At 39.4% G+C, this 13076-nt stretch overlaps 1 protein-coding gene across 1 annotated transcript in view; it reads right to left on the reverse strand.

Annotated features, from left to right (window-relative positions):
* LOC141095885 (macrophage mannose receptor 1-like) overlaps positions 1-13076 on the reverse strand; it is a 155799-nt gene that overhangs the window by 93248 nt on the left and 49475 nt on the right. Inside the window, exons 7-8 of the mRNA XM_073582260.1 lie at positions 7485-7877; positions 209-382 (exon numbers count right to left, since the gene is read on the reverse strand). Of these exons, the coding sequence (XP_073438361.1) occupies positions 209-382; positions 7485-7877 (567 nt within the window). The remainder of the gene's footprint in view (positions 1-208; positions 383-7484; positions 7878-13076) is intronic.

Here is a 13076-nt window from a genome sequence, read left to right on the forward strand (position 1 = left end):
ATGACCCCTCCCCCCGGCCATGATCTTTGACAATTAGTGGCAGCAGAGACTTTGCGTGCTCTCTCTGGTGCCTTCTCTTGATACTGGGGAAGATTTTATTTTTGCACTTGAAATTCAAGATAGTAAACATATTATGAATTATGATCCCTGCCCGGAGCATTAATAAGAAGTAGCTGCGCGACCAAGGTAAATCACCAGTAACACTTACATTTAGATGGACAATATCCAAACAGCTGATCCGTGTCATAATCTGGCGTTGTCGCGCACCAGGGTCTTCCTTCACTTTTTCCATCTGTTGTGCAATCTACATAAACTTTGTTGTTGTACTTGAACGGGAACTTGCAGGGTTGACCATTAGCATTTCCTTTTAAAGTGTATTTTTCTGTGGAGAAACATAATGCATCATTATCCTCATGTCAGAATCAGTATGTAATGTGTTAGGCTACATTCACATCTGCATCCGAGTCGTCATCGCCGATTTTGCAATATTTCAATGGAAAAATAGCGCAAAACAAAGGACGCCTTTATAGAACCCAGTGGCTATTTTAAGACCTATGTTCCTCAATGGGATCATGACTTTAGAGATTTTCTACACTGTCTTCATGCTGTATGTCTGGTGCCGTGTTTGATTCTGACAGTACCTTACAAGATCAGCAGTTTTAGGGTAATTTGTTGTAATTTATTTAAATAGGGGGTACATACCTTCACATACATTATTCAGTGCCATACTAAATTATATCTTTTGCTAATGCTATGCTCTAGGCATTAAGGGGTGCCCTGAGCTAGATGTTGATGAAGGCCATTTCGCAGGGAACATATATGAGAGATCAGAGAAGCAATAGAAGATGTGAAAATATTTTTTATTTTGTTTCTCTCCCACTTTGACGGGAACCTGTCAGCAGGTTTTTGCTATTTAATCTGGGGACAGCATGATGTAGAGGCTGAGACACTGATCTCAGTGATGTGTCTCTCATTAGGCTGTGTGCTATTTCAATACATTGAGTATTTTATCAGCAGGAGATTATCACTGCCCGGACTACAGCTCATGTGCTTCCTTGTCTGACTCCTCCCCCACCGCCAATTAGCAGTTTACTGTAAATAGACAATGTACTGTACATAGAGAGCGTGGCGTGAGTAGGGTCAGCTCTGCTACATCTATAAACTCTGATTGTATCACAACCGCTGCAACCCAGTAAACTAAGTAACACATTGTTGGAATCAGAGTCTCTTTTCCTACATTATGCTGCTCTTAGATCAGGTAGCAAGAACCTGGTGACAGATCAACTTTAAAGGCGGTGTGGTGTACAATAATTCTTTAATACCTTTTGAGCCTTCATATACTGGACCAAGTGATTTTTGTCTTTCATCATTGCATTTTGAAAGCTTGAGGAGATTTTTTTTTTTGCTGGTCGAATTCTGTTTTTCAATTACATCATTTTGACATACATATAACTTATTATTTTTTGCTATGCTTACTTTTTTTGGTGGAGAAAATACAAAACAAAATTCAATTTTATAGAAAACCTGTCAGCTTTCCAAAAGGCCTCTAAACTGTCACTATGCAAGTTTTGCAACCTTGTTCTGCATTTTACCAAGCCCCTTTCTGAGACAGTCACAGTATCATGAGTTCCCCTATGAAAATAAGTCCCCACTTTACATTTAATAATGTCCTGAGTCTCCTCTCTGTACAGCTCCCCTATACACAGTATACTGACCACTTAGTAGCCCCCAAACTGCTTAATGACTCCAACACTGTATGATGGCGCCCTAGATAGCTTCTATATAGCATAATTCACCAGATAGTTCTTAATATGGTATAATGCACTCCCCATAGGCCTCCAAATAGTATAATGAAGTTCTCATAGGCCTCTATAGTATAATGCATTTCCCATGGGCACACTCTTCTTAGTATAATGCACCCCCATAAGCAGACTCTATAGTGTAATGCAGCCCCCATAGGCAGACTCTGTAGTATAATGCACTCCCCATAGGCAGACAGTATAGGATAATGCACCACCCCATAGGTAGACTTTATAGTATAATGCACTCCCCATAGGCCTCCAAATAGTATAATGAAGTTCTCATAGGTCTCTATAGTATAATGCATTTCCCATGGGCACACTCTACTTAGTATAATGCACTCTCCATAGGCAGACTCTATACTGTATAATGCACCCCCATAGGCAGACTCTATAGTGTAATGCAGCCCCCATAGGCAGTCTCTGTAGTATAATGCACTCCCTATAGGCAGACAGTATAGGATAATGCACCCCCCCATAGGTAGACTTTATAGTATAATGCACTCTACATAGGCAGACAGTATAGTATTCTGCACTCCTCATAAGCAGACTCTATAGTATAATGCACTCCCCATAGATAAGCTCTATAGTATAATGCGGCCCCTTATAGGCTGACTCTATATTGTATACTGCACTCCCCATAGACAGACTCTATAGTGTAATGCACCCCCATAAAAACAATACATACAATACTCACCTCTCCTCCTCGTTCCTCGCTCTCCTGCTCTGAGCGCCCGCACATCTCCGGACAGTGGGTACCGAGCAGCGACATCACGACCCCTGTCAGTGTCTGCATAAGAGATGTCAGACGCTGACAGGGGCATGATGGGAGAGGGAACGTAAGGCTTCCACTCTCATCAATACAGTCAGCTGTATCGGCATCTAGCCAATAGTTGAACTTGCGATGATGGGCGGGGGGGCACTGCTAGCACTCCTCTCCTGCTCAGGGGTCCCATGTGCATTCCGATACAGTTACAGTAGTGTAGCTCCGGGTGGACCCCCTCAGAGTACAGGGCCCGGGGTGACTGCCCCCTCGGCCCCCCTGGTAGCTACGCTACTGATATACACAAGTCGTCGCATTGTCTCCTATGTGATTTATAGTCTCCATCTCCACTGTCTCCTTTGTGATATATGCACCATCCCCACTCTCTCCTACATGATGTATGCACCAGCCCCACTCTCTCCTAAGTGATGCATGCTCCAGGTCCACTGTCTCTTATGTTTATTTTTGCACTTTCCCCAGTGTGTCTTCTATGTAGTGTATATCCACCAGTCCCGGTGTCTCCTATGTGATATATGCATCAGCAAAACTGTCAATTATATAATGTACACACCAGTCCCTTTTTCTCCTATGTGATAGATATATATATATATATATATATATATATATATATATATATATATATATATATACACACTCACTGGCCACTTTATTAGGTACACCATGCTAGTAACGGGTTGGACCCCCTTTTGCCTTCAGAACTGCCTCAATTCTTCGTGGCAGAGATTCAACAAGGTGCTGGAAGCATTCCTCAGAGATTTTGGACCATATTGACATGATGGCATCACACAGTTGGCGCAGATTTGTCGGCTGCACATCCCTGATGCGAATCTCCCGTTCCACCACATCCCAAAGATGCTCTATTGGATTGAGATCTGGTGACTGAGGAGGCCATTTGAGTACAGTGAACTCATTGTCATGTTCAAGAAACCAATCTGAGATGATTCGAGCTTTATGACATGGCGCATTATCCTGCTGAAAGTAGCCATCAGATGCCTGTTCTTAGCTGAGAGGAGTGGTACCCAGTGTGGTCTTCTGCTGCTGTAGCCCATCTGCCTCAAAGTTCGACGCACTGTGCGTTCAGAGATGCTCTTCTGCCTACCTTGGTTGTAACGGGTGGCAATTTGAGTCACTGTTGCCTTTCTATCAGCTCGAACCAGTCTGCCCATTCTCCTCTGACCTCTGGCATCAACAAGGCATTTCCGGCCACAGAACTGCCACTCACTGGATTTTTTTTCTTTTTCGGACCATTCTCTGTAAACCCTAGAGATGGTTGTGCGTGAAAATCCCAGTAGATCAGCAGTTTCTGAAATTCTCAGACCAGCCCTTCTGGCACCAACAATCATGCCACGTTCAAAGGCACTCAAATCACCTTTCTTCCCCATACTGATGCTCGGTTTGAACTGCAGGAGATTGTCTTGACCATGTCTACATGCCTAAATGCACTGAGTTGCCGCCATGTGATTGGCTGATTAGAAATTAAGTCTTAACACACAGTTGGACAGGTGTACCTAATAAAGTGGCCAGTGAGTGTATATATACAGTCATATGTAAAAGTTTGGGCACCCCTATTAATGTTAACCTTTTTTCTTTATAACAATTTTGGTTTTTGCAACAGCTATTTCAGTTTCATATATCTAATAACTGATGGACGCAGTTATATTTCTGGATTCAAATGAGGTTTATTGTAGTAACAGAAAATGGGCAATCTGCATTTTAATAAAATTTGACCGGTGCAAAAGTATGGGCACCTCAACATAAAAGTGACATTAATATTTCGTAGATCCTCCTTTTGCAAAAATAACAGCCTCTAGTCGCTTCCTGTAGCTATTAATGAGTTCCTGGATGAAGGTATTTGTGACCATTCCTGTTTACAAAACAATTCCAGTTCAGGTAAGTTTGATGGTCGCCGAGCATGGACAGCCCGCTTCAAATCATCCCACAGATGTTCAATGATATTCAGGTCTGGGGACTGGGATGGCCATTCCAGAACATTGTAATTGTTCCTCTGCATGAATGCCTGAGTAGATTTGGAGCAGTGTTTTGGATCATTGTCTTGCTGAATTATCCATCCCCTGCGTAACTTCAACTTCGTCACTGATTCTTGCACATTATTGTCAAGAATCTGCTGATACTGAGTTGAATCCATGCGACTCTCAACTTTAACAAGATTCCCGGTGCCGGCATTGGCCACACAGCCCCAAAGCATGATGGAACCTCCACCAAATTTTACTGTGGGTAGCAAGTGTTTTTCTTGGAATGCTGTGTTTTTTAGCCTCCATGCATAACGCCTTTTTGTATGACCAAACAACTCAATCTTTGTTTCATCAGTCCACAGGACCTTCTTCCAAAATGTAACTGGCTTGTCCAAATGTGCTTTTGCATACCTCAGGCGACTGTTTGTGGCGTGTTTGCAGAAACGGCTTCTTTCGCATCTCTCCCATACAGCTTCTTCTTGTGCAAAGTGCGCTGTATTGTTGACCGATGCACAGTGACACCATCTGCAGCAAGATGATGCTGCAGGTCTTTGGAGGTGGTCTGTGGATTGTCCTTGACTGTTCTCACCATTCTTCTTCTCTGCCTTTCTGATATTTTTCTTGGCCTGCCACTTCTGGCTTAACAAGAACTGTACCTGTGTTCTTCCATTTCCTTACTATGTTCCTCACAGTGGAAACTGACAGGTTAAATCTCTGAGACAACTTTTTGTATCCTTCCCCTGAAAAGCTATGTTGAATAATCTTTGTTTTCAGATCATTTGAGAGTTGTTTTGAGGAGCCCATGATGCCACTCTTCATAGGAGAATCAAATAGGAGAACTACTTGCAAGTGACCACCTTAAATACCTTTTCTCATGATTTGATACACCTGGCTATGAAGTTCAAAGCTCAATGATGTTACAAAACCAATTTAGTGCTTCAGGAAGTCAGTAAAAAGTAGTTAGGAGTGTTCAAGTCAAGAAAATGATAAGGGCGCCCATACTTTTGCACCGGTCAAATTTTGTGTAAATGCAGATTGCACATTTTCTGTTAGTACAATAAACCTCATTTGAATCCAGAAATATAACTGAGTCCATCAGTTATTAGATATGTGAAACTGAAATAGCTGTTGCAAAAACCAAAATTCTTATAAAGAAAAAAGGTTAACATTAATAGGGGTGCCCAAACTTTTACATATGACTGTATATATATATATATATATATATATATATATATATATATATATATATATATATATATATATATATATATATATATATATATATATATATATATATATATATTTGTAACGTTCCACACTGTCTGTGGACGGGGGTAACTCACTTTGCAGGACTTGGAGGTAAACACTGGCACACGCAGGGTTAAATCGAGTCCATTCGGTTTATTTTCTCCATAAACCATTGAAGCATGAACAAAAGGAAAACAGTCCTTAGCTGGGCTTGGTTCCCTCAGGTCCTGTGCACACACAGGCCAGGGCAATGTCCAGAGCAGAGCTCTATCTGCAGCCGCAGACACAGGAAGGCTTCTCCCTCCTTAGAACACAGACCACTGCTGTAGTGTCCCACCTGGACACATGGAAGCCTGTCCACACTCTGACAGACTCCCTCACACTCTGACACATGTGCTAAACACATCAGTTACATAGCCCTGTAACCACACCCATAGGTGAGGTATGGATCACATGAGCTGGTCACATGGTCAGGACCTCACCACAGGTCCTGAACATACCTTCAGGCAAAATGGGGTACAGTCCGCAACCCCACCCAAAGGTGAGGCAATTTGGGTAGCCAGACCCTTCCATCTCTCATAGCTACCCGCAACCAGGACCCAGTGCACTAAATGACATCTTTAGTGCTCATGTACACTATAGACAAAATACTCCGGGTTGCATCGCAGGGAGCATCCATCCATGTGACATATACCTCCCATTAACCACGCGACCACCCGTCACACCACAATGTATATATATGCCAATATATATATGCCTATGTCATGTATACAGCAGTCTCAGTGTATCCTATTGGTGTATATACTGCATACCTCTCACTGCTTGACTTCTATTAATGTAATGTGAACAGTGATGAATTTCCTACTGTAAGGAGACACGCAGTGTTATAATCATCTGTGTTTATAACTACTTACTGTTGTGATCAATTCATTGCAAAACTTATCGCAAAGAATCAACTGCACTCTAGACCGACGCAAACTTAGAAAAGCAGCTGCGAGTAGCAATTTCAACTATATTACCTAACATTGCAGCGGCTAAGATAAGCAGCTCTAGCCATCAAATTAGGGGTGAGTTAAAAATTGTTTGACAGAATATAACAGGATAATTTTCAAGCTAATATAGTATGCCCCCCGAATGATGGTATAAATATTGAAATGGCCCTTGGCAGAAAAAATGTTCCCCACCCCAGGATTAGAGGGTTGAACCTTTCTAGATTTCAGCCTCAAGGCACCATTTTACTCAGGTTGATGACCCTGTAAAGGGGACCTGTCGTCAGGTGAAATGTCGGCAATTTTTGCTTTTATTTTATTACTGTTACTCCCTTGAGTATGCAGTTTTTTGTATTTTTTATGAATCTGCCATGCTGTTCCTGAAATGTGGATCTTTTAATTTTTTTCAAATTTTATGGTATTTACTAAGAGGGTATGGCTCAGAGGGTAATCATGCAGAGGAGCCTAAAGACACGCCTCAAAGGATCCTGTAGGATCGTGTAGCCACTACATCTTGAAAAGACCGTAAAAATAGCACTAGATATAGAAGCCTTCATCTCTGTTATTGTATGGTGGATTAACAAAAAACAAATATGCAGGGGAACAGCGAGATTAAAGTAACAGCAAAAATTGGCCAATTTTGAGCTGGTGACAAGTCCTAGATAAATCACAGGGATAACATCCTCCTTACCTTCATAAGGTTTATCGCATAAATCATCATCGGTTGAATATATTTTCCATCGGCTCCAGTCTCCTGTTGCTAAAGAGAGGACGAGCTTTTTCTCATCTCTGTAGGTCACATATCGATCCTTTTTGAGCACTCCAAAGAAAGTTTTATTTTTACATTCCCATTTTTGGAGGTAATTGTCGCCATCACATGTCTGCAGTGTCACCGCTGACCATTCCGCTATGGATGATGCAGACAAGCATTGTGATGTCCCGACATTTATAAGTTGCTCTTTAGAAATCCACTGAAATTTCTGTGTATTGGAATTCTCATTACATTTGGCCACGACGAGCACAGAATTCTCTGCTTGTAGACATTGATGGTAGAAATTATTGTAGATCAAAAAAGTTTTGTCACCTGAAAAATAAAAATTTTTATGAATACCTTTACCGGCAAAATTTCGGTAAAATTGGATGAAGTCTCATTAATATTTTCCAAACTAGATTCTAATAGACATAATAATAATTAGCCTTTTACTGGTTCAGATCTCAATTAAGACCTAGACATTGCGTTAGACTGTATTGCGTGACGGTCCTTCGACTTTTTTACGAAGAGGCATGGTAAGGAAAATATCTCATCATAACTACTAGGCTACATGTAAAATTTGGAAATTCTACAACTAGAATATATTCAATGGCTACAATATATTAAGCTTATAATCAATTTATTGTACGGATTGAAAATTTAGATGTGCTTACATAAAATTATCTTTGTGGTGCGTTGAGGAACAATTGTTTAGTGCTGTACATGAACTGATCCAAAAAAAAAAAAGGAAATACCAAAAAAAATTCTAAAATTATACCAAGGTATGCTAAGAACAAGGAAAATCCTAAACACCCTAAATAAATCAAACAATAAACCAATATTTGTTAAAAATCGTGATTTTAACAATGTAAAAAGAGACTTCAAAAAATATAAAACTAAGTCATAATTTAAAATGTGGATGGCCAAGGAGAGCGAGACGTAAATAAAAAAATAAAGACTATAATTAGTAATAATAAAAAAAAGCATAAACCACACCAGCATTATGAAGAAATGTATATGATATAAAACCAATTTAATACACTATAAGGAATTATACAAAAATTAGATGAATAATACATGATTAATTAATATATTTAATAAAAAAATTATTTAAAAATACACTAAAAAAGGTGAATCAAATATGTAATTAATATCAAAATTACAAATCCGATGTGCAAAGCTGTCATTCAATATGACCACAGATCTGTACTAAGGTTTACTCTAGCTACACTTAGCGGACTTTATTTCTTCATTTGTCTTTGTTTTTTGTTTTTTTTTGCAGTCATTCCAATTAGTGTTTAATATCAGTGCAGGTCGGCATTACACACTCAGATTCATCAAAGATTTTATGCCACAAAATTTGTGTAAAAAGTTTTGAAAAGTCTAAAAAAAAAAAAGTTACGCAATCGATATAATTTGATATCAGTTATATATCTGAATCACCTTTTCCATTTGTATTTAAATATTATTTTATATTAAATAAATGTTCACATTTTTGGATAATTCTTTATGGTGCATTAAATCGGTTTTATTTCGAACAGATTTAATCAGGTGCACATAATACTGGTTTGTTTTATGCATTTTTTTTTTATTATTAATAATTATTGTATTTATTTCCCTGCGATCAGGTGTCGCCAAAGCGTCGCTCCCTTATGTCATCTACATTTTGTAATCATGCCTTTGTGCTGTGTTATTTTTAGTCTTGCTTTGTATTAAAAATCATGATCATTGAGTAACATTGGTTTAGTGTTTTGTTTTTTTTTCCACTGGGGTATTTAGGATTTTCTTGCTGCACATGACTCTAATTAAATATAAACCAACATCGAAATGAACTATAATAACCATCAAGAGCTACAGTAACTCATATTGGTAGGATGTGTAGTGGGTGGCCATTAGTACATGTGGGTGAAGGAACATGTCAAGTTTTACTGTAAGAAGAATTGCATCATTCTAATTCTTCCTAAGTAAACTTAGTGACCCATCACAATAATAGACTAAGTTTAGGCTAAGCCTTCTATATCTGATCGGTGTCGATCTATAACTTGTACAACCGCTCAGTGCAGTTTATTCCCCATCAAGTACATTGTACAAAGATACAGTCCCAGGTACAGCCAAAGCCATATGTATTTTGCTGGGACTGGTTAAAGACCTTGTCGAGGACTTGATTTTTTTTTTTTTCACATTTTGCCTTTCACTTACGGTAATATTGGAAAATCAAAATATTTGGCACCTAATAAATTAACTTAATAAACCTATAATGAAGGAAGTATAATATAAAGTAATAATCTTTATAAAGTAATGATAAATATGGAAAAGAGCACATGATGCACAGGGGGAGGCGATCCAAAATGTACCCCTAGTTAATTATGAATCAAATAACCTCATAGTGCCAGGAGTTTACAAAATGCAAAGTGCGGGTTGTTCGAATATTAAAGAAACATAACAGACATGATGTGATATACATGTATTATGAAATTGCAGTAAACCCGACTTGCTAATATCTCGATATTGCTAACATCTCCACAACGGAGAGGCTACATTTAAATAAAAAGACTATTTTTTGTGCTCTGCAGCCTCTCTTACATCGTGTGACCAATTCAATATGAAAAATTTGGTGACAGGTACAAGCCTTATACATTTGTTAAAATAAAGACCATAGGAGGAAAAGGCAGGTCCACATCATAAAGAACATATGAGTCATAAATGCTTTCATGAGTCACTTGTTTCATTGGGGAAAACTTTCTGACATATTACCTTTTCTCCAAGGACAAGCTACAAATGTCAGTAAGACATAAAAAAAGAGATCACCATGGAAAACCATGAGGTTGGGTCTCCATCAATTCTAATAATGCAACAAAACCTGCCACTATTACAGTAGGGAAGGAGTTGTAAGAATGTTCAAGGAACATTTTTATAGTGTTCTTATAGGAGAGGGATTCAGGAATTAATGCTCTAGAAATGACGAAAATTTGCCCATCCTAAAGGCCAAATGGGCATAAAAGCACCAAAATGAGTCACGCACTTTGTAATACTCAAAAGTCTTCCATAAATGTTAGATCACAGAATGATATAGCACCAACATATTTAGCAGATCAGTTCAGAGATAAGCTACTCTCACATCGGTGTCTATCTCCAATAGGACTCACAATCTTATTTCAATTTCTCAAAAACATAGACGTTGGAATTTTGGAATTGAACATATTTATTAACTTGAAATTCTCAAATTTTTTTTTTTTTTTTTAGAGATTCTTGCAGTTGACACCAGATTGAGGTGTGCCAAAGAAATATTACCGGTAAGTCATGCAGTCTGTGCTGTCATGCTACTGCGGTTCTATTTATCTCTGAAGTATTACAGCTTGCTTGCCACAAAGATGCACCTGTCACCTTGTGAGTCCTCATGGATGTTCGTCGTAATTTCCTAAAAGCCATCCATAAACAAGTCATTTGCCTGGTGTGTGGAGTTTACGTATCCACCTCGGGATGGTCCAAGGCCCACTGGGGTGAATAAAGTGCCAAATATGTTCTGTGTCAAACAAATATTGAACACAATTGACTTGAAACTAAGTATTAAATTATAACAATCCTTTTGCACAGCCTGGTTCCAGATTCTCTAAGGCTAGAGTAAGGTAACTGGGGATTAGCCTAAATCTCTTCCGGCCATTGCTTTAAGCAATGGTTGGAGGGCCTTGGTTCTCCAGTCTCAAAAGAGGGTTGTCCAATTCTCGTTCTGGTGATCTCAAAATTCTCAAACTTGTCTCATGGGTGTTCAACAGGTCCTGCAACTACAGTACCTTAGCACTGATAATAGGTTCTCCTGACAGTACATGTGGTCTAGTCTGCACTGTCGGAAATTTCATAACGCTATTTCCCTATAATACTTTCTACCTAAGAACTCGGTACCACAGCTCTGAGGCAGATACTTAAAGAGGTTGCCCACTACTTTATGACTGATGACCTATCCTTAGGATAATACTTATTGCTGAGCTGCTCTATCTTCTGATAGTGGACACGGCTGGGCACTGCACATCCTCCTTCTATTCAAATCAATAGGAGGCGGATGTGCAGCATCTTGCTGCCAGGAACAGACGGGGACTGAAATTCAGCCCTAGCATTTGAAATCACACAGGCCCATGTTGTCCCCAACCCCAAGAACCAGATGGGATTTATTACTAATATTACCCTGCATGGAGGAAAGGAAGATTTACTACAAGATCAATATTTCTAATGATACCCATGGCCTGCTGGGTAAGTGACGGCGTTAGCGACTTTGTGCTCCGTCACAACTCTTAACAGTATGTGTGTCTTAAGAACACCAATTCTGTTAACAACATAGCAGTCAAGGCGGCCCATGACCAGACAGGCCCTTCTGGCATTTGCCAGAATTGCCAGATGGCCAGTCCGGCCCTGCTTGCCGCAGACACTTTCAGAAGATGGAGCAGCTTCGCAATTGAGCAGTTCAGGTCAGTCATCATTGATGAAGTAGTGAACAACCTCTTTAATAACAGAGCGTGCGCTGCCTTTGCAACATCATCAGACTCTGCCAGGAACTTTATAGAAAATCATTACATCACTGTTTCAGATAAAACTGTAAGTTGCAAGACATCTCATTTTCAGTAGTGTATCATAGACGTGCATTCCTTTTTTTTAAATGAGAAATTTTCAAGTGGATCCTTTATCTCTTCACACACCATGCTGCACATTAATAGCAATGACTGGAAGTACTCCCATAGGATCATGTGGGTCATAATTATAATTCTGGGCAGGCCGATCATATTTAAGATTTGATATGTCGGACCTTGGTATGTATGGTGTCCAAATTGTACAATACATTGACCAACACCATACTCTGCCTACACACCATGACTTAGGATGCCTAGGTAAGTTCCACCATACACCGCTGACATAATATCCAGATAGAGTGACCAATAAAACAAATCCACTTATATAACCTCATTGTTGTGAAAAACAATTTCTAAATAAAAAAAATTGCGATTTGGGAGGTCATAAACCATGTGGTGAGGCCTAAAGCCAAGTGTGCCATGGATGCCAACAGTGCCACCTCCATATGAAAATATACGTAGAGCATATCTTACCTACGAGACAAGAAGCCCATGTAAGGCATAGAAGTATAAGTAATATGGAGCCAGTCATTCTTAATATCCTCCTTTTTCCTTCCAGTTCTTCATAGATGGGTGAGGAGGTAACTGCACCAAGAAAGTCTTTCTAAAGTTCAGAGTGAGAAGTGTGACAAGCAAAAATGTGGTCTCTATATAATACAGGAATATCCTGTCACATGGGACATTAAAGCCAATAGCACCTCCCAATCCTAACTAAATTTGTGTTCCATCATACAATTTTATGAAGAAGCCACAATTCTGCCTATGTGGGACTCACCTCGTGGTCAGTTTACTGTATGGTTACTTGGAAGTCGTTTCATAATCTCTTGTCTGATTCACCGTCATCCTTTCATTCACAGTGTGACGAAAAAGGTTTGTTTTACATAGAAATTTATTCTGAAATCCAAGTTTGTTA

The sequence above is a fragment of the Dendrobates tinctorius genome, unplaced genomic scaffold, assembly GCF_039654945.1.
Source record: "Dendrobates tinctorius isolate UK_male_01 unplaced genomic scaffold, ASM3965494v1 ptg000070l, whole genome shotgun sequence".
Lineage (NCBI taxonomy): Eukaryota > Metazoa > Chordata > Amphibia > Anura > Dendrobatidae > Dendrobates > Dendrobates tinctorius.